The following is a 16,634-nucleotide window of genomic DNA, read 5'->3' as shown; positions in this document are numbered from 1 at the left end:
GCATATTGTATTGAGTGCATAGGTAGGAAGGCAAAGGAGGCGGCATTGATGTATTGGTAAAAAAAATCAAATCAAATCATTAGAAAGAGGTGACCTAGGAACAGAAGGTGTTGAATCATTGTGGATATAGCTAAGGAACTGCAAGGATCAAAAGACTCTGATGGGAGATGTTTTCAGACCCCCAAACAGTCGTAAGTATGTGGCCTACAAATTACAATGAGAGATAGAAAATGCATGCCAAAAGGGTAATGTTACAATAGTGGATTTTGGACCGCTGGAAAACGGTACTGGAGAGATAGTAATGGGAACAACAAAATAGTGGATGAACTGAAAAAGTATTCTGCATCAGTCTTCATTGTGGGAGATACTGGCAGTATGTTGGAGGTTCCACGTGTCAGGGGGCATGAAGTGTGTGAAGTTACAGCAACCAGAGAGAAGATTCTTGGAAAGCTGAAAGGTCTGAAGATAGGTAAGTCACCTGCACCAGATGGTGAACACCCCAGATTTCTGAAACAGGTGGTTGAAGAGATTGTGGAGGTATTAGTAATGTTCTTTTAAGAATCACTAGATTCTGGAATGGTTCCAGAAGACTGGAAAATTGCAGATGTCTGTCCATGTTTCAAGAAAAGAAAGAGACAGAAGCAAGGAAACTACAGGCCAGTTAGTCTGACCTCAGTGGTTGGGAAGATGTTGGAGTCAATTATTAAGGATGAGGTCTCAGAGTGCTTGGAAGCACATGATAAAATAGGCCATAGTCAGCATCGTTTGCTCAAGGGAAAATAATGCCTGACAAATCGCTTGGAATTCTTTGAAGAAGTAACAAGCAAGATAGACAAAGGAGAATTGGATTTGGTGACGATACATAAAGGAATGATAGGATACAGAGATATGAGGAAGCTGAAGTGATGCATGTGGTTGAAGTGATAAGATCCATAAAGCATGAATAATCTGATGATATTCATTTCCTAAATCACGGTCAGGTCTCTAATGCCTTTTAGAAATGTTTGTATTACCTATTATTATTCAAGTAAGTACAAATTATATAGTTTATGCAATTGAAAATGATCACTGACAATTCCCCTTTTATTATCACAGTGACTTTTCATTTTACAAGCCTAATTTTAGTTCGGCCTTATATATAGGATGCAGATGGGATGCAGAGGGCTGAAAAGTGACCATTCCAGGAAACTGAAGTAACACATTTTGAAAAGTCAAACATGAAGATAGAGAACAAGGCTAATAGCAGCATTCTCAGCTGTGTGGAGGAACAGAGGGACCTTGCAGTCCATGTCCATAAATCCCTCAAAGTTGCATGCAAGTTGAGAAGATGGTTAAGAAGGCATATAGTGTGTCGGCCTTCATTTATCGGGAGAATTGATTTCAAGATCAGCGAGAGAATGTTGCAGCTCTATAAAGCTCTGGTTAGACCACATTTAGAGTATTGTGTTTAGTTCTGGTTGCCTCATTATAGGAAGGATGTACAAGCTTTAGAGAGGGTGCTAAGCTGATTTACCATGATGCTGCCTGTATTAGAGAGCATGTCCTGGAAGGAGGGATTGAGGAAGTGGAATGAGCTGGGTTTTTTCTCTTTGGAGTGAAAGAGGATGCGAAGTGTCTTGATAGAAAGTTATAAGAAGATGAAAGGCACAGATGGAGTGGACAGCCTGTGCCTTTATTTGGGGTAGAAATAGCTAATTCAAGAGGGCATAATTTTAAGATAATTTGTGGAAAGTACAGGGGAGATGTCAAAGGTAATTCTTTACATTACCTCCGAGGGTAGTGAATCTGTGGAATTCTTTGCCACAGACAGCTGTGGCAGCCAAGTCATTGGGTCTATTTAATGCACAGATCATTAGGTTCTTGATTAATAAGAGCATCAATGGTTATGGAAAGAAGGCAGGAAAATGGTGTTGAGAATGGTGGTAAGTGCTTGTGTGCACTGCCTGGGTTGGTGGTAGAGGTGAACACGTTAGGGAATACATATAAAATGTTGAGGAACTCAGCAGGCCAGACAGCATCACTGGAAAACAGTTCCGAGCCAAGACCCTGCATCAGGATAATGTTGACTGTGTACTCTTTTCCATAGAGAAAATCTGCAGATGCTGGAAATCCAAGCAACACACACAAAATGCGGGAGGAATTCAGCTGGCCAACATTTGGGATGCATTAGGGAGAAACTCTGAGGGAGGGAGGAATTAAGTTGATCTTGGAATAGGTTAAAATATCAGCAAAACATAGTTGCTCAAAGAACCTGTAACGTACTGCATCAAATACACATGCAACCAGAAATTTTAATTTTTGTATTTATTTAGTTTTTCACATTTTTGACAAGTGGTTTATGAATTCTGTAAAAGTAAGCTTCTGTTAGCCGCTTCTGCACCTGTACAGTAGATATGCTGATATTCACATGGTCTGAGCAACAAACTATTTGCTTCCAACATTGGAAGAAAGCACTAACCTCTGCAAACTGCAAAACATTCACAGCTAATGACAGATGAAATACCATTTCTTGTTTCCACCTGGGAGCAATTAGCTGGAGAGTACGGAACGTATCATTAATAAGGCTGTCCATTTTAAGCAGTATAAAAATAGAAGAAAAATGAAGAGAGTAATGTTTATTACAAATATAATTATGTGAGACTATTTTTCACTGAATTTATTCTGATGCTCAGGTCTCTTCTTGTGGGAGGCGATTAGTGCTTGAGTCAGACTTTGCCAGGATTCTGCTGTTCTGTGCTCAGCCAATTTGAAGTGCATCCTTTTCAACTTTTCCTATTACTTCTGTTTCCATCAGTGTCTACACTTAACTTCCATATCAAGTCCAACTCTTGCCTCAGGTGATAAAAATAGGGCAGAGATTCACTGGAGATCATTTTTGCCACATAGGCTAAAGCGATACTGGTTGCATAACATTAGTATGCTTTGCAACACACTGCTGAGCCAGAAGATGAAATTTCTGCAGGACACTATTACCCATTGAGAACCATGAATGAATATGTACACTTGGTTACACCAGATGCCCATGATACATTTCTATATATTTTCTTCTAATTTTAATTAACTCTGGCTAATAAGATGTAAAAGGAATGTAAAAAGAATTTCAAAGGGATGCCTTGTTTTGAATAATGAAATTTATTTCTATCCTATGCTGCTATAATAAGATTGTTTGAATATATGGTTTGAATTTGAACTCCTCGTTATTTTGTTCCCTGCCAGTCAATATCACATCACAATGCATATTCAATAATTTTTTGGATAGAAACCTAGAATTTCCTCTTCATGTTGCTCCACCTAAAATTTTGGGTTTAGAATGAATCAAGCATTGGTTATTACTGCTTTCCCTATTTACAGCTTCAGTAAAACTTCTTATGCATGATAAAATATCTAACTATTCACTTCATTAGCAGCTAACTATCAATAGTTCTAAAAGTGACCACCTGAGTGTCAATGAACGCAAAAAAAGCAACAAGATCTTGTTTCATTTGGCAGTTAATCTTAAGAAAACCTTTTTTAAAATACAAACCCCATATCCAGAAAAGTTGGGATATTTTCCAAAATGCAATAAAAACAAAAATCTGTGATATGTTAATTCACGTGAACCTTTATTTAACTGACAAAAGTAAAAAGAAAAGATTTTCAATAGTTTTACTGAGCAAATTAATTGTATTTTGTAAATATACACAAATTTAGAATTTGATGGCTGCAACACTCAACAAAAGTTGGGACAAAGGCATGTTTACCATTGTGTTACATCACCTTTCTTTTTAATAACACTTTTTAATCGTTTTGGAACTGAGGATACTAATTGTAGTAGATTTGCAATTGGAAATTTTGTCTATTCTTGCTTGATATAAGACTTCAGCTGCTCAACAGTCCGTGGTCTCCGTTGTCTGATTCTCCTCTTCATGATGCGCCATACATTTTCAGTAGGAGATAGATCTGGACTGGCAGCAGGCCAGTCAAGCACACGCACTCTGTGTCTACAAAGCCATGCTGTTGTAGCCTGTGCAGAACGCGTTCTGGCATTGTCCTGCTGAAATAAGCATGGACGTCCCGGGAAGAGTCATCACCTTGATGGCAACATATGTCTCTCTAAAATCCTAATATATGCCTCAGCGTCAAGGATACCTTCACATACATGCAACTCACCCATGCCTTGGGCACTGATGCACCCCCATAGCATCACAGATGCTGGCTTTTGAACCTTTCGCTGATAACAATCAGGATGGTCATTTTCATCTTTGGCGCGGAGAACTCGATGCCCATTTTTTCCAAACACGAGCTGAAATGTGGACTCATCTGACCACAGCACACAGTTCCACAATGTTTCGGTCCATCTGAGATGAGCTCGGGCCCAAAGAACTCGCTGGCGTTTCTGCATAGAGTTGATGTATGGCTTCCTCCTTGCGTAATACAGTTTCAAGTTGCATTTCTGGATGCAGCGACAGACTGTGTTAAGTGACAATGGTTTTCCGAAGTACTCCCAAGCCCAGGTGGCTATAATTGTCACAGTAGCATGACGGTTTCTTGGGCAGTGCGGCCTGAGGGCTCGAAGATCACACGCATTCAACAGTGGTTTCCGACCTTGCCCTTTACGCACTGAGATGAATGAATTCTCTCAATCTTTTCACAATATTATGTACTGTAGATGTTGAAAGACCTAAATTCTCTGCAATCTTGCATTGAGAAATGTTCCTTTTGAACTGACTAACAATTCTCTCACGAATTTTGGCACAAAGGGGTGAGCCACGACCCATCCTTGCTTGCAAAGACTTAGCCTTTGATGGACGCTACTTTTATACCCAATCATGATACCTCACCTGCTACCAATTAGCCTGCTTAATGTGGAGTCTTCCAAACCGGTGTTACTTGAACATTCTATGCACTTTTCAATCTTATTTTAACTCTGTCCCAACTTTTGTTGAGTGTGTTGCAGCCATCAAATTCTTATTTTGTGTATATTTACAAAATACAATTAAGTTGGTCAGTAAAACTATTGAAAATCTTTTCTTTGTACTTTTGTCAGTTAAATAAGGGTTCATGTGAATTAAAATATCACAGATTTTTGTTTTTATTGCATTTTGGAAAATATTCCAACTTTTCTGGAAATGGGTCTGTACTTTACAGTACTATTCAATACCGAAGAAAATGTATATAAAGCTATATTAATTTGACCTTAAGCATTTCATTCAATTAATAATAGAAATATGTAAATATATTTAATGTTCAAAGGAACTTCTTAGAGGAAAATAATCTAGAGGGTATGTGAATGTTAGCCTTAGTCTGCTCAAATGCTGTTCCTTAATTTAGTCAGTAGAGTGCAACTGTCTTCCATCATCCCTGGATCATAAATTCAATAAATAGTCCATAAAGGAAATGTATAGATTTTACTTTTATATTTATTGAAAATAGCATTACATTTTTCAAATGCAGAATTTACATCAGAAATTCAACATAGTCAGAGATATTACTCAATGACATAAATGAGTCAAAAATAAAAATCTTATTCAATCTGATAAAGGAAGAACATTACTCAGTGTATAGTGCCAATAAAAGGTATTCACCCCCTCCCCCCCAGAAGTTTTCATGTTTTATTGTTTTACAGCATTGAATCACGATGGATTTAATTTGGCTTTTTTTATACTGATCAATGAAAAAGACTTTTTCATGTCAAAGTGAAAACAGATCTCTACAAAGTAATCTAAATTAATTATAAATATAAAACACAAAATAATCGATTGCGTTAGTATTCACCTCCTTGCGTATGATATGACAAGTCATCACTGGTGCAAACATTGGTCTGAGAAGTCACATAGATAGAGATAAGTTTTTGTGCAGTCAAGGTGTTTCATTCGATTGTAGTAAAAATACACCTGTTTCTGGAAGGTCCAACAGCTGGTGAGTCAGGATCCTGGCAAATACTACACCATGAATGCAAGCAACTCCATGAAAAGGCCTTTGAAAAGCACAAGTCAGGAAATGGATACAAGAACATATCCAAGTCACTAAATATCCCTTGAACTACAGTTAAGTCAGTCATCAAGAAATGGAAAGAATATGACACAGCTCTAAATCTGCCTAGAGCAGGCAACTGAGAAACTGAGTGTCCATGCAAGAGAGGGACCTATGATAACTCTTGAGGAATTACATGCTTCAATAGTTGAGATGGGAGAGACTGCACGTACAACTATTGCTTGGGTGACTCACCAGTTACAGCTTTATGGGAAGGTGGAAAAGAGAAAGCCACTGTTGGGAGCAAAATTCAAATGAAATCCCAGCTAGAGTTTCCCAAAAGGCATTTGGGAGACTGTGAAGTCAGCTGGAAGAAGGTCCTATGGTCTGATGAAACCAAAACTGAGATTTTTGCCATCTGACTAAATGCTATGTTTGGCGTAAGTCAAACACCACACATTATCAAAAACACACCATCCCTACCGTGAAGCACGGTGGTGGCTGCATCATGCTGTGGGGATGCTTCACTGCAGCAGGCCCGGAGGGTTTGTGAAAGTGGAGGTTAAAATGAATACAGCAAAATACAGTGAAATCCTGGACAAAAACTTGAGGCAGTCTGCAAGAGAATGCAACTTGGGAGAAGATTTGTTTTCCAGCAAAACAATTATCCTAAGCACAAAGCCAAAGCTACACGAGAACGGTAATGACCTGTAGCATCCAAGTCAGAATGCAGACCTTGATCCAATTGGGAATTCGTGGCTGGGCTTGAAAAGGGCTATTCACTCACAATCCCCGTGCAATCTGGCAGAGTTTGAGAAGCTTTGTAAAGAAGAATGGGGAAAAATTGCAGTGTCCAGATGTCCAAAGCTGAAAGAGACATAACCACATAGACTCAAGGTGCATCTACTAAATACTGACTTGAAGGGGGTGAGTAATTATGCAGTCAATTATTTTGTGGTTAATAATTGTAATAAATTTAGGCAATTTGTAGAAATTTGTTTTCACTTGGACACAAAAGAGTATTTTCTGTTGATCTGTGTTAAAAAAGCTACATTAAATCCAGTATGATTCAATGTTGTCAAGCAATAAAGCATGAAAACCTGTGGAGGGAGGGGTGAATACTTTTCATAGGCACAGCACTTAATAAACAATATCCGACTGAGAGTTCAAACCTCTCTACTTGCAGAAAACTTGTTTGTGCATCTACTTTAAAAAGCAAATGAAAAATCTGATCCCCAGTTATAAATGAATGAGCATTTGGTATTATAGAGATTCAGTTACAGGACAAAGGTTTGAATGTCACCATGGAAACTCAGCACTTCAAGCAAAGAAGAAAGTCATTTTTATAGAATTGGCTTAAAACACAATTTTGTTCATTAATATCCTTTGTTGAAGGAAATTCACCATCATTCCTCAGTCTGACCTTGCATTCCAGGAATTATTAAATTAAAATAAACAAGCAAACAACGTAAAGAGCACCAAGCAGCAAAGAAAGCAAAGAGACCAATCATTGCAGCATAATCTACAAACCAAAATAAAAGCTCATATAAAAATCTTTAAATGTGTTTGGAGTGACCTGAGAATCCTCACTTCATCCATTTGGTTAACTTGCAGATCTCACAGAAGTAAATAAATATATGTAACAAGCTAAATATGAAATGAATAAGGTTGTACTTTCAAGCAACACACACAAAATGCTGATGGAACACAGCAGGCCAGGCAGCGTATATAGGAAGAAGCACTGTCGACATTTCAGGCTAAGACCCTTCGTTAGGACTGAGATCTTGGACCTCCAGAAAGTGTCCACTGCATGGGTGATTGATAAGTTTGTGACCTAAGGTAGAAGGTTCCACACAGTTGGCTTATTCAGGAAGTCAGAAGGCATGGGATCCAGGGAAGTTTGGCCAGGTAGATTGAAAATTGGCTTTCCTGCAGAAAGCAGAGGGTCGTGGTGGAGGGAGTGCATCTGGATTGGAGGGTTGTGACTAGTGATGTACCACAAAGATCGGCTCTGGGTCCTCTACTTTTCTTAATTTTTATTAACGAACTGGATGTGGAGGTAGAAGGGTGGGTTGGCAAGTTTGCAGACGACACAAAGGTTGGGGGTGTTGTGGATAGTGTAGAGGATTGTCGAAGATTGCAGAGAGACATTGATAGGATGCAGAAGTGGGCTGAGAACTGGCAGATAGAGTTCAACCCAGAGAAGTGTGAGGTGGTACACTTTGGAAGGACAAACTCCAAGGCAGAGTACAAAGTAAATGGCAGGATACTTGGGAGTATGGAGGAGCAGAGGGATCTGGGGGTACATGTCCACAGACCCCTGAAAGTTGCCTCACAGGTAAATAGGGTAGTTAAGAAAGCTTTCATATGTCAAGGGATAGCATTTAAGAGTCACGGGGTAATAATGCAGCTCTATAAAACTCTGGTTAGGCCACACTTAGAGTACTGTTTCCAATTCTGTTCGCCTCAGTATAGGAAGGATGTGGAAGCATTGGAAAGGGTACAGAGGAGATTTACCAGGATGCTGCTTGGTTTAGAGAGTATGCATTATGATCAGAGATTAAGGGAGCTAGGGCTTTACTCTTTGGAGAGAAGGAGGATGAGAGGAGACATGATAGAGTTATACAAGATATTAAGAGGAGTAGGTAGAGTGGACAGCCAACACCTCTTCCCCAGGGCATCACTGCTCAATACGAGAGGACAGGGCTTTAAGGTAAGGAGTGCAAAGTTCAAAGGGGATAATAGAGGAATGTTTTTTACTCAGAGAGTGGTTGGTGCATGGAATGCACTGCCTGAGTCAGTGGTGGAGGCAGATACACTAGTGAAATTTAAGAGACTACTAGACAGGTATATGGAGGAATTTAAGGTGGGGGAATATATGGGAGGCAGGGTTTAAGGGTCAGCACAACATTGTGGGCCAAAGAGCCTGTACTGTGATGTAAAAAGAAGGATAAAAAAAGAAAGATGAGGTATACAGCTCTCGTTACATGCACATACAGGTCAACTCTTTGATTATGCAGTAAGTTTGAAGTTAATAACTCGTCTCCTTCTACCTTAGGCCACAAACTTATCAATTACCCCTGATGAGTAATTAACTTCAAACTTTCTGCATAATCTCTCAGAGTTGACCTGCATGTGCATGTAACGAGAGCTGTGTAACTCAACTCCGTCTACCTTAGGTCACGAACTTATCAATCACCCATGCTGTGGACACTTTCTGAAGGTCCAAGATCTGTATGCTCCACAACCGCTGGACTAAGTGTGTAAATGTAGAAGGGGACTATGTGGAAAAATAAATGTACTAGATTTTCTAAAATTGACTTCTTCTACCATAGGCCACGAACTTATCAATCATCCCTTGTATATTTGACAGATATGCAGGACAGATAAAATGAAAAATAATATTAATGTATTCTGAAATATTTGAAATAATAAAACACATAACAATTAAAAACAATTATAAAATCAGTTAGTTTGATGGAGGAGGACTCCTTTGACTAGGCCACACTGGCACAAGCTGTTTGAATAGATTTGCAAATGAGTAGAAAGAAATTGTCAAAACTTTTCAACAAACTCCACAAGGAATTCAGCAATGCTGTGCACTCATGGCATCATACATGAGAAGCCGTGAGCAAATTTTGAACTTACTTTACTTACTTTATTGTCACCAAACAATTGATATCAGAGCGTACAATCATCACAGCGATATTTGATTCAACTTCAAACGCAGATGAGATCATCTGGGGCAGCCTGAAGGCTCGAGTAGTAGAGTTGTCACTTACGAATTCCAGGTACTGAGTTCAATCCTGCTGTCAGTGCAGAGTTTCCACAATGTCTAGCGACCTTTGGGTGTTCTCCAGGTGCTCCCCTTTCCTTCCACATCCGAAATTCCCAAGGGTTGGTAGGTTGACTGACCACTGCATGTTACCCCTACTTTGTCGATGAATGGTGAAATCTGGGAGGAGTTGATGAGATTGTGCAGGGAATAAAATGGCTTGGGGACAGAATTCTGTTTTTTAAAAAAAAGGGATCTCAACCTCGGCCACACAAACACAAAATGGTAAGGGTCATTGGCATAAAAAGGATTGGAAACCCCTGCTATAAATGGTGCTTGATGGTTGGTGCAAACTCAGTGGGCTAAGGTTCCATGCTGTTATCTCTCTGTGTAATTTTTAACTTGCTTAAAGTAGCTATTGTCTGTTTTTCCCCATTAATTCTGTACAGCAAACTATAAATTGACTTATTTTTGGAAATATGTGATGACTACACTTATTCATTGCTACCACTTGGAATGGATTCAGGAAAAGCTGATGTTTCCTTTAATTACTTACAGGCTAATTGGGACATTTGGGATGGTGTTACAAAAAGTGGTGGAGGAAGGGCAACTGGAAGTGTCAGACACATTAATAGATGACAACAATACCTCCATCAGAGTAAGTTTCTGGACATTTTTCTCCTTTCTCAATACTTTTCGCTCATCTTGTCTCATCCAATGTTTCAGTAGTGCAAACAGAATGAAAACTAGTTTCCAAAGAAGTGACTTGGAGATCTAGCTGAGATGATTTGTTCAAACATTTGGCCCATGGAAATCTGTCCATGGCCTGCTTTACTGCCACGATGAGACCATACTCAGGTTCTGTGTGTGTAGCCTCCAACCAGATAGCACAAACATTGATTTATCCAACTTCCGGTAATTATCACCCTTACCCCGTCACTTTTTTTCCATTCCCCTTTCTCTTCCCCCTCTCACCATCTCTCTTCCCTTCACCTACCCAACATCTCCCTCTGGTTCCCTTCCTCCTTCCTTTTCTTCCATTGTCCACTGTCCTCTCCCGTCAGATACCATCTCATCAGTATTTTACTTTTTCCAACAATTTCTTCCCAGTTTCTTACTTCAATACCCCTCCCCCACTCATGCACCACATCCCCCACCCCCCCTTCAGCCGGTTTCATCTATCACCAGCCAACACACACTGCTTCCTGTCCTCCCTCCTTATTTTGGTTTGTCCTTTACCTTCTGGTGCAGATGGAAGGTCTCAGCCTGAAACATCGACTGCTTATTCCCCTTCATAGATGCTGCCTGACTTATTGAGTCCCTCCAGCACTTTGTGTGTGCTGCTCTAGATTTCCAGCATCTGCGGAATCTCTTGCGTTTAAAAATAAAATATCCACAGCCTTCTCCCCTCCCCCACAATAACCTTGTTCTCCTCCCAACCACTCTCATCCCATCTTTATTGATTTTATTTTGCAGTAAAAGAGGGACCATAGTCAAATAAAAGATCATGAAAAAAATATACTACAAGATTAATTTTAATTGATTCTAAACACAGTTCTCATTATCCAGGCTTCCATGTCTTCAAAGCCTTGCTCTTCTATTCATAAAGGCTCTCTTCTACTTTCTAGTTCACAGTCCCCAAGGCATATTCCAACCCTCTTCTGTTGTAGCCTCTGTTTAAAATTTGCAGTCATGTTGTAGCATGACTAACAATATGCTGCTGCACTGTCAGCTATTCTCACTGCAATGCAAAGGGGCCAAATCATGCTCTATCTAGCATGCTTCTTGGACACATTGCTTACAATGTTCCCTGACCAGATCCCCCTTTTCCCCCCTTCCCCTCCTCCCTCTTCCCATCCCTCTTCCCCACCTCCTCCCCTTCCTCCCACTTCCTCCCCCCTTCCTCCCACTTCCTCCCCTTCCCCCTTCTTCCCCTTCCCCCTTCTTCCCCTTCCCCTTCCTCTAACCCCTACCCCCTTATCCCCTTTACCCCCTCTACCCCCTCCCCTTCCCTCCCTTTCATCCCTTTTGTCCCCCCACCCTCATCCATCCACCAGTCACCCCCTCTTCCTCCACCCACACCACTCTCCTCTTCCTCTCTCCCCACCTCCCCTTTCTCTTTACCCCCTCTCCTCCCCGCTCCTCTCCCCCACACACCTATCTTCACCCCTTCCCCTTGCCCTCCCCTTCCATCCCTTTTGACCCCCCACCCTCATCCATCCACCAGTCACCCCTCTCTTCCTCTCCCCCACACAGCTATCTTTGAGGGCACACTCCCCTCTGTGACACCTCTCTCCCTCTCCCCTCCCTCTCCTCCCCTCTCCCCTTCCCCCTCTATCCCTTGCCCCCTTTACCTTCCCTTACTCCGCTCAGCCGCCCTCCCCCTTACACCCCTTCCCCCTGCCCTCCCCACCCCTCTTCCCCTTCTTCCCCAATCCCTCTCTACCCCCCTCTTCCCCCATACCATATGCTCTAATCATGTTAATCAACTTGCAGAATGGGACTTACAAACATCTTCTGAAATTCAAATACACCCAATCTAGTTCCAGTTCAAGTTTATTGTCATTCAACATGTATATACAGCCAAACAAACCAGCATCCTTCCAGGGCTAACCACAAAACACCTTACCAGCAGTCACACACAGCACACAACACATAGCACAAATGATTACAATAGCAGATAAAAATATAGTCACAAAACAAATAATAATAATAAATAACAAAAAATATCAGAAGGAGTAGCATGGCCTTTGGAATGATGGTGCGTGGGATTTTGTCCCAGAGCCTCGTTTCAGCAAGAAGAAGGGTGCACCAGTTCCTCATCAAGTCCTAATGCAGCTGCAAACACAATCCAGCTTGTTTTCCCCCGAATGAACACTGGAGGGCAGCACATCGGGAGGGACTGGCCCACAACCCAGCATGGATCCCTGGATGCCCACAGAGACCTCTGCTCTCTCCCACACCACTTCCAGCGTCTTCTGTCCTGTGTGGCATGAGGTCATGGTCTGCCATCCACAGGTTCCTCTATATTTCTCTGAGTCATATCTTTAAAGAACTTCAGAAAATTAGCCTATTATGATTTTCCTTTCATAAATCAATATTTGCTCCACTCAGTGCTATTAGACTGTTTGCTATTACATCATTGTATATTTCAGCATTTTCCTACCAGTGACATTGGGCTAAGTTTTCACTCTCCTTAAATTCCTAAATAGAACTTTTAAAACGCAACTCTTCAATCTGCAGGAATAATTCCAGAAGCGTTGCCACTTATTTATCATTTGGAGGATGATAAATCAATTGTACACTACATCTAAAGCCTTCTCTTCTAAAATTCCGAGATGTAAGTCATTGAGTTCTTAGAATTAGTCAGCTTTCTAACTCACCAGCTTCACTGGGACTGTTTTATATACAATTAGTATTTCCTTTGATTTCTCTCTTTCAAAAGGTCATTATTATTCCAAATGTTAAAAGGCCTGAGCAGATCAGATATGACAAAGTTATTTCCCATGGTAATGGATTCTAGGACAAGAGGACACGACTTCAGGATTGAAGGACGTCCATTTAGAACAGAGTTGCAGAGAAGTTACTTTAGTCAGAGGGTGGTAAATCTGTGGAACTTGTTGCCACAAGCAGCTGTGGAGGCCAAGTCATTGGGTGCATTTCAGGCAGCGATAGATAGGTTCTTGATTAGCCAGGGCATCAAAGGGTATGGGGAAAAGGCAGGGGAGTGGGGATGACTGGAAGAATTGGATCAGCCCATGATTGAATGGTGGAGCAGACTTGATGGGCTGAATGGCCTATTTATGTTCCTATGTCTTATGGTCTTATATATAAGGCCAGTAATTACCATAGCTTTATAGACACTCCTTAGAAAGTCAGTGATTGACAATACACAGCCTTCTGTAAGACAAGGAAGCAGATAGGGAACGTATAAAGCCAATTGTGGAACTTATCCGCATTCATCAGACAGAAACCCAACAGAGTTACTGCTGGTTCTTAAATGCCCAGTCCTCTAGTATCTCTACCTTCACATCATTCAAATACTGTCCCAGTAATGAGATTGCTTTAATGTGCTGCAAATGTTTTAGTTAAATATTTAGAGTCATAGAGTACTACAGCACAGAATCAAGCCTTTCAACCCATCTAGTCTGTACTGAGTCATTAATCTACCTAGTCCTACCCATCAAACTGCACCTGAACCATAGCCCTCCATGCCCCTCGCATCCATGTACCTATCCAGATTTCTCTTAAATGTTGGAATCAAAGCTGCATCCACCACTTGTTCCACACTCCCACCAACTTCTGAGTGAAGAAGTTTCCTCTCATATTCCCCTTAAACATTTCACCTTTCACTCCTAACTTATGACCTTTAGTTGTTTTCTCACCCAACCACAGTGTGAAAAGCCTGCTTGCATTAACCCTATCCATACCCCTCATTACTTTGTATACATCTATCAAATCTTCACTCAATCTTTTACATTCTAGGGAACAAAGTCCTAACCTATTCAGGTCCACAAGTCCCAGTAACATCTTCAATTGTTTTTCTACACTCTTTTAATCCTATTTACATTTACATTCACATTTCTCCTTCAGGGAGGTGGCACACAGTATTCCAAATTAGTCCTTTCCAATGCCTTATACAATTTCAATAGAACATCCCAAGTCCTGAACTCAATGCATTGATTTATGACGAGCAATGTGCCAAAAGATTTCTTTACAACCCTATCTACCTGTGACGTCACTTTCAAGGAATTATGAATCTGTATTCCTCGATCTTGGTGACATCCACAAATTTGCTGATCCAGTTTACCACAATGAACCCAGCATCACTAGTCCAGGGCCTCCAGTCAGAGAGCCTCTTCCCTGGCCTCTTCAGTGAAACCAATGTCTGATTCTTTGTGTGACCTCATATTGAATGCCTCCAACCTGATGGCATGAACATCAATTTCTCAAACTTAGTTATTGTCCCCCTTCCTCCTTCACAATTCTCCATTCCCTCGCTCATCTTATCTTCTTACCTGCCCATCATCTCTCTTTGTTGCTCCTCCACCTCCCTTTCTTCCATGACCTTTTGTTCTGTCCTATTAGATTCCCATTTCTCCAGCCCTTTACCTCTTTCACCCAGCTCTTTATTTCACCCATCCCTGTACTGGTTTCACCTATCTCCTATGATCTTGTACTTCTTACACTTCCCTCCCCAGAATGGAGAGGTTCAAATTGTCTGCAAATACTCCTGCTAGCCAATTCAGCTATTTCTTCAGGCGAGCACAGTACAACTTTATCTTCTGGACCCTCACACTTCAATATCAGGAGCGAAGCCTGCTGTTATGATTTACCGAAGTGTGAGCAGGAGCTGGATCAATAGATATTCCTAATGCTTAGGTAACAATTGTCAAGGGTGTTTGAGCCCTGGTGGGACTGGAGACCTGCCAAATGTAGAAACTCTCTTGGCACTATTTCATAAAAGGGCAGGGGATTATAATTGAGATCCAACAAAAATTATCCTTTACTCAAAATCTATTCAGATTTTGTTGTCCTCATCATATTTTTAGTTAAGAAAGCACATAGTGTGCATCTGCCCTCTTATATATTCTTTCCCTGGTCCTCCATGTCTGAGACCATGGTGAGGATTCTTCTGCTTGCACTATCTCCTACCAAAGGATGAATGTGTGAATGAGCTGCCATGATTGATTAGTTGGAAGTGCAGGTAAAGTGTGATAAGTGTGTATGAGAAATAAACTTGTTTGTGTTTATTGGAGTCATAGGTTAAGTAACATTTGTTAGGGATTACTGTTTTGTGAATTTTGAAGGTGTATGTGCTATTGAATAAGAGCAATTGTAAAGTTATTGATAAATGAGCTTGAACAGTTGTTAAACTTCTCAGTGTACTATACAAGATGAACTTTTCACCCTTCGACAGGTCAGTCATTCAATCTGACAACATGGTTCAGTACACTCAATTTTATTTGTCCACATAGAATAAATATACATATATATTAAAGCATGTTAACAATGCCTAAACAGACATCATTGGGTCATAGTACAGGCTGGGAAATTCCAGTGCTGTTAAACAGCATCGATATATTCCAGGGACTCTGCTCTTTCCTCAGAGACCAAAACAAAGATTAGCCACTAGTTTACATCAGCATCTCCCCAGAAGGCACTAAATATGTGTTCAATCTCAACTACAAAATGCTGTGCTTCTCCACTAAAATTATCTAAATAATGTGAAGAAAATGTTTTCCTTCTTTATCAGATAAATCTGCATGTCCTTGTAACTCTTATCAATAATTTTGTTCTCAATGTATCTGCGCATTATATATTTGATATAGCCTCCTACCTAAGGACAAAAAGCAAATCTATGTCTAACTTGTTAAGCTAAAGCCATTTTAACACAAACTATTCATTTATCTATCTGACCTTTTAAAATACGGCCTCCATGATATTCTCCTTCTTTCCAGCATCCTCCTTAGTTCTCTTAATTTTATAGCTACAAGATTTCATGTATTAAAACAGCTGAGAGCAGGTCCGACTACAGTATTAACCTCTCTGACCACCAATTTGTATTGATGTTTCCCAGAGATCTAGAGGGCACTTTGACTTCCAAAAAATACAGAATCATTCTAACAATATGAATCCTTTTAACAACATCCACCCTCTATCCAATGATTGACTTGAAGTTAGGATGCCTGCCTCAATATTTGCATTTCTATACACTTATATCATTGCATAAAGCGCACACGCACGCACACTCACTCACTCACTCTCACTCACACTCACACACAGGTAAAACTGGGGACACCTACTGCAGAATGTCACTTCAGGGCACATTTTAGGACAAGCAATTAAATTTCTAAGCATAGATATTGATGCAGTAAACCTGCATTGCACCTTCCAAGATTAATAT

General features: G+C 40.5%; 1 protein-coding gene across 5 annotated transcripts in view; it reads left to right on the top strand.

Moving 5' to 3' along the window:
• otofa (otoferlin a) overlaps window positions 1–16,634 on the top strand; it is a 351,746-nt gene that overhangs the window by 129,026 nt on the left and 206,086 nt on the right. For all 5 annotated transcript variants that reach the window (XM_059981755.1, XM_059981752.1, XM_059981757.1 and 2 more), the window contains exon 4: window positions 10,286–10,385. In XM_059981755.1, the coding sequence (XP_059837738.1) occupies window positions 10,286–10,385 (100 nt within the window). The remainder of the gene's footprint in view (window positions 1–10,285; window positions 10,386–16,634) is intronic.

Source organism: Hypanus sabinus, chromosome 10 (assembly GCF_030144855.1).
Source record: "Hypanus sabinus isolate sHypSab1 chromosome 10, sHypSab1.hap1, whole genome shotgun sequence".
In the NCBI taxonomy this organism is placed as follows: domain Eukaryota; kingdom Metazoa; phylum Chordata; class Chondrichthyes; order Myliobatiformes; family Dasyatidae; genus Hypanus; species Hypanus sabinus.
Note: the sequence above shows the minus strand (reverse complement) of the source record. Positions and strands in the feature narration are given on the sequence as shown.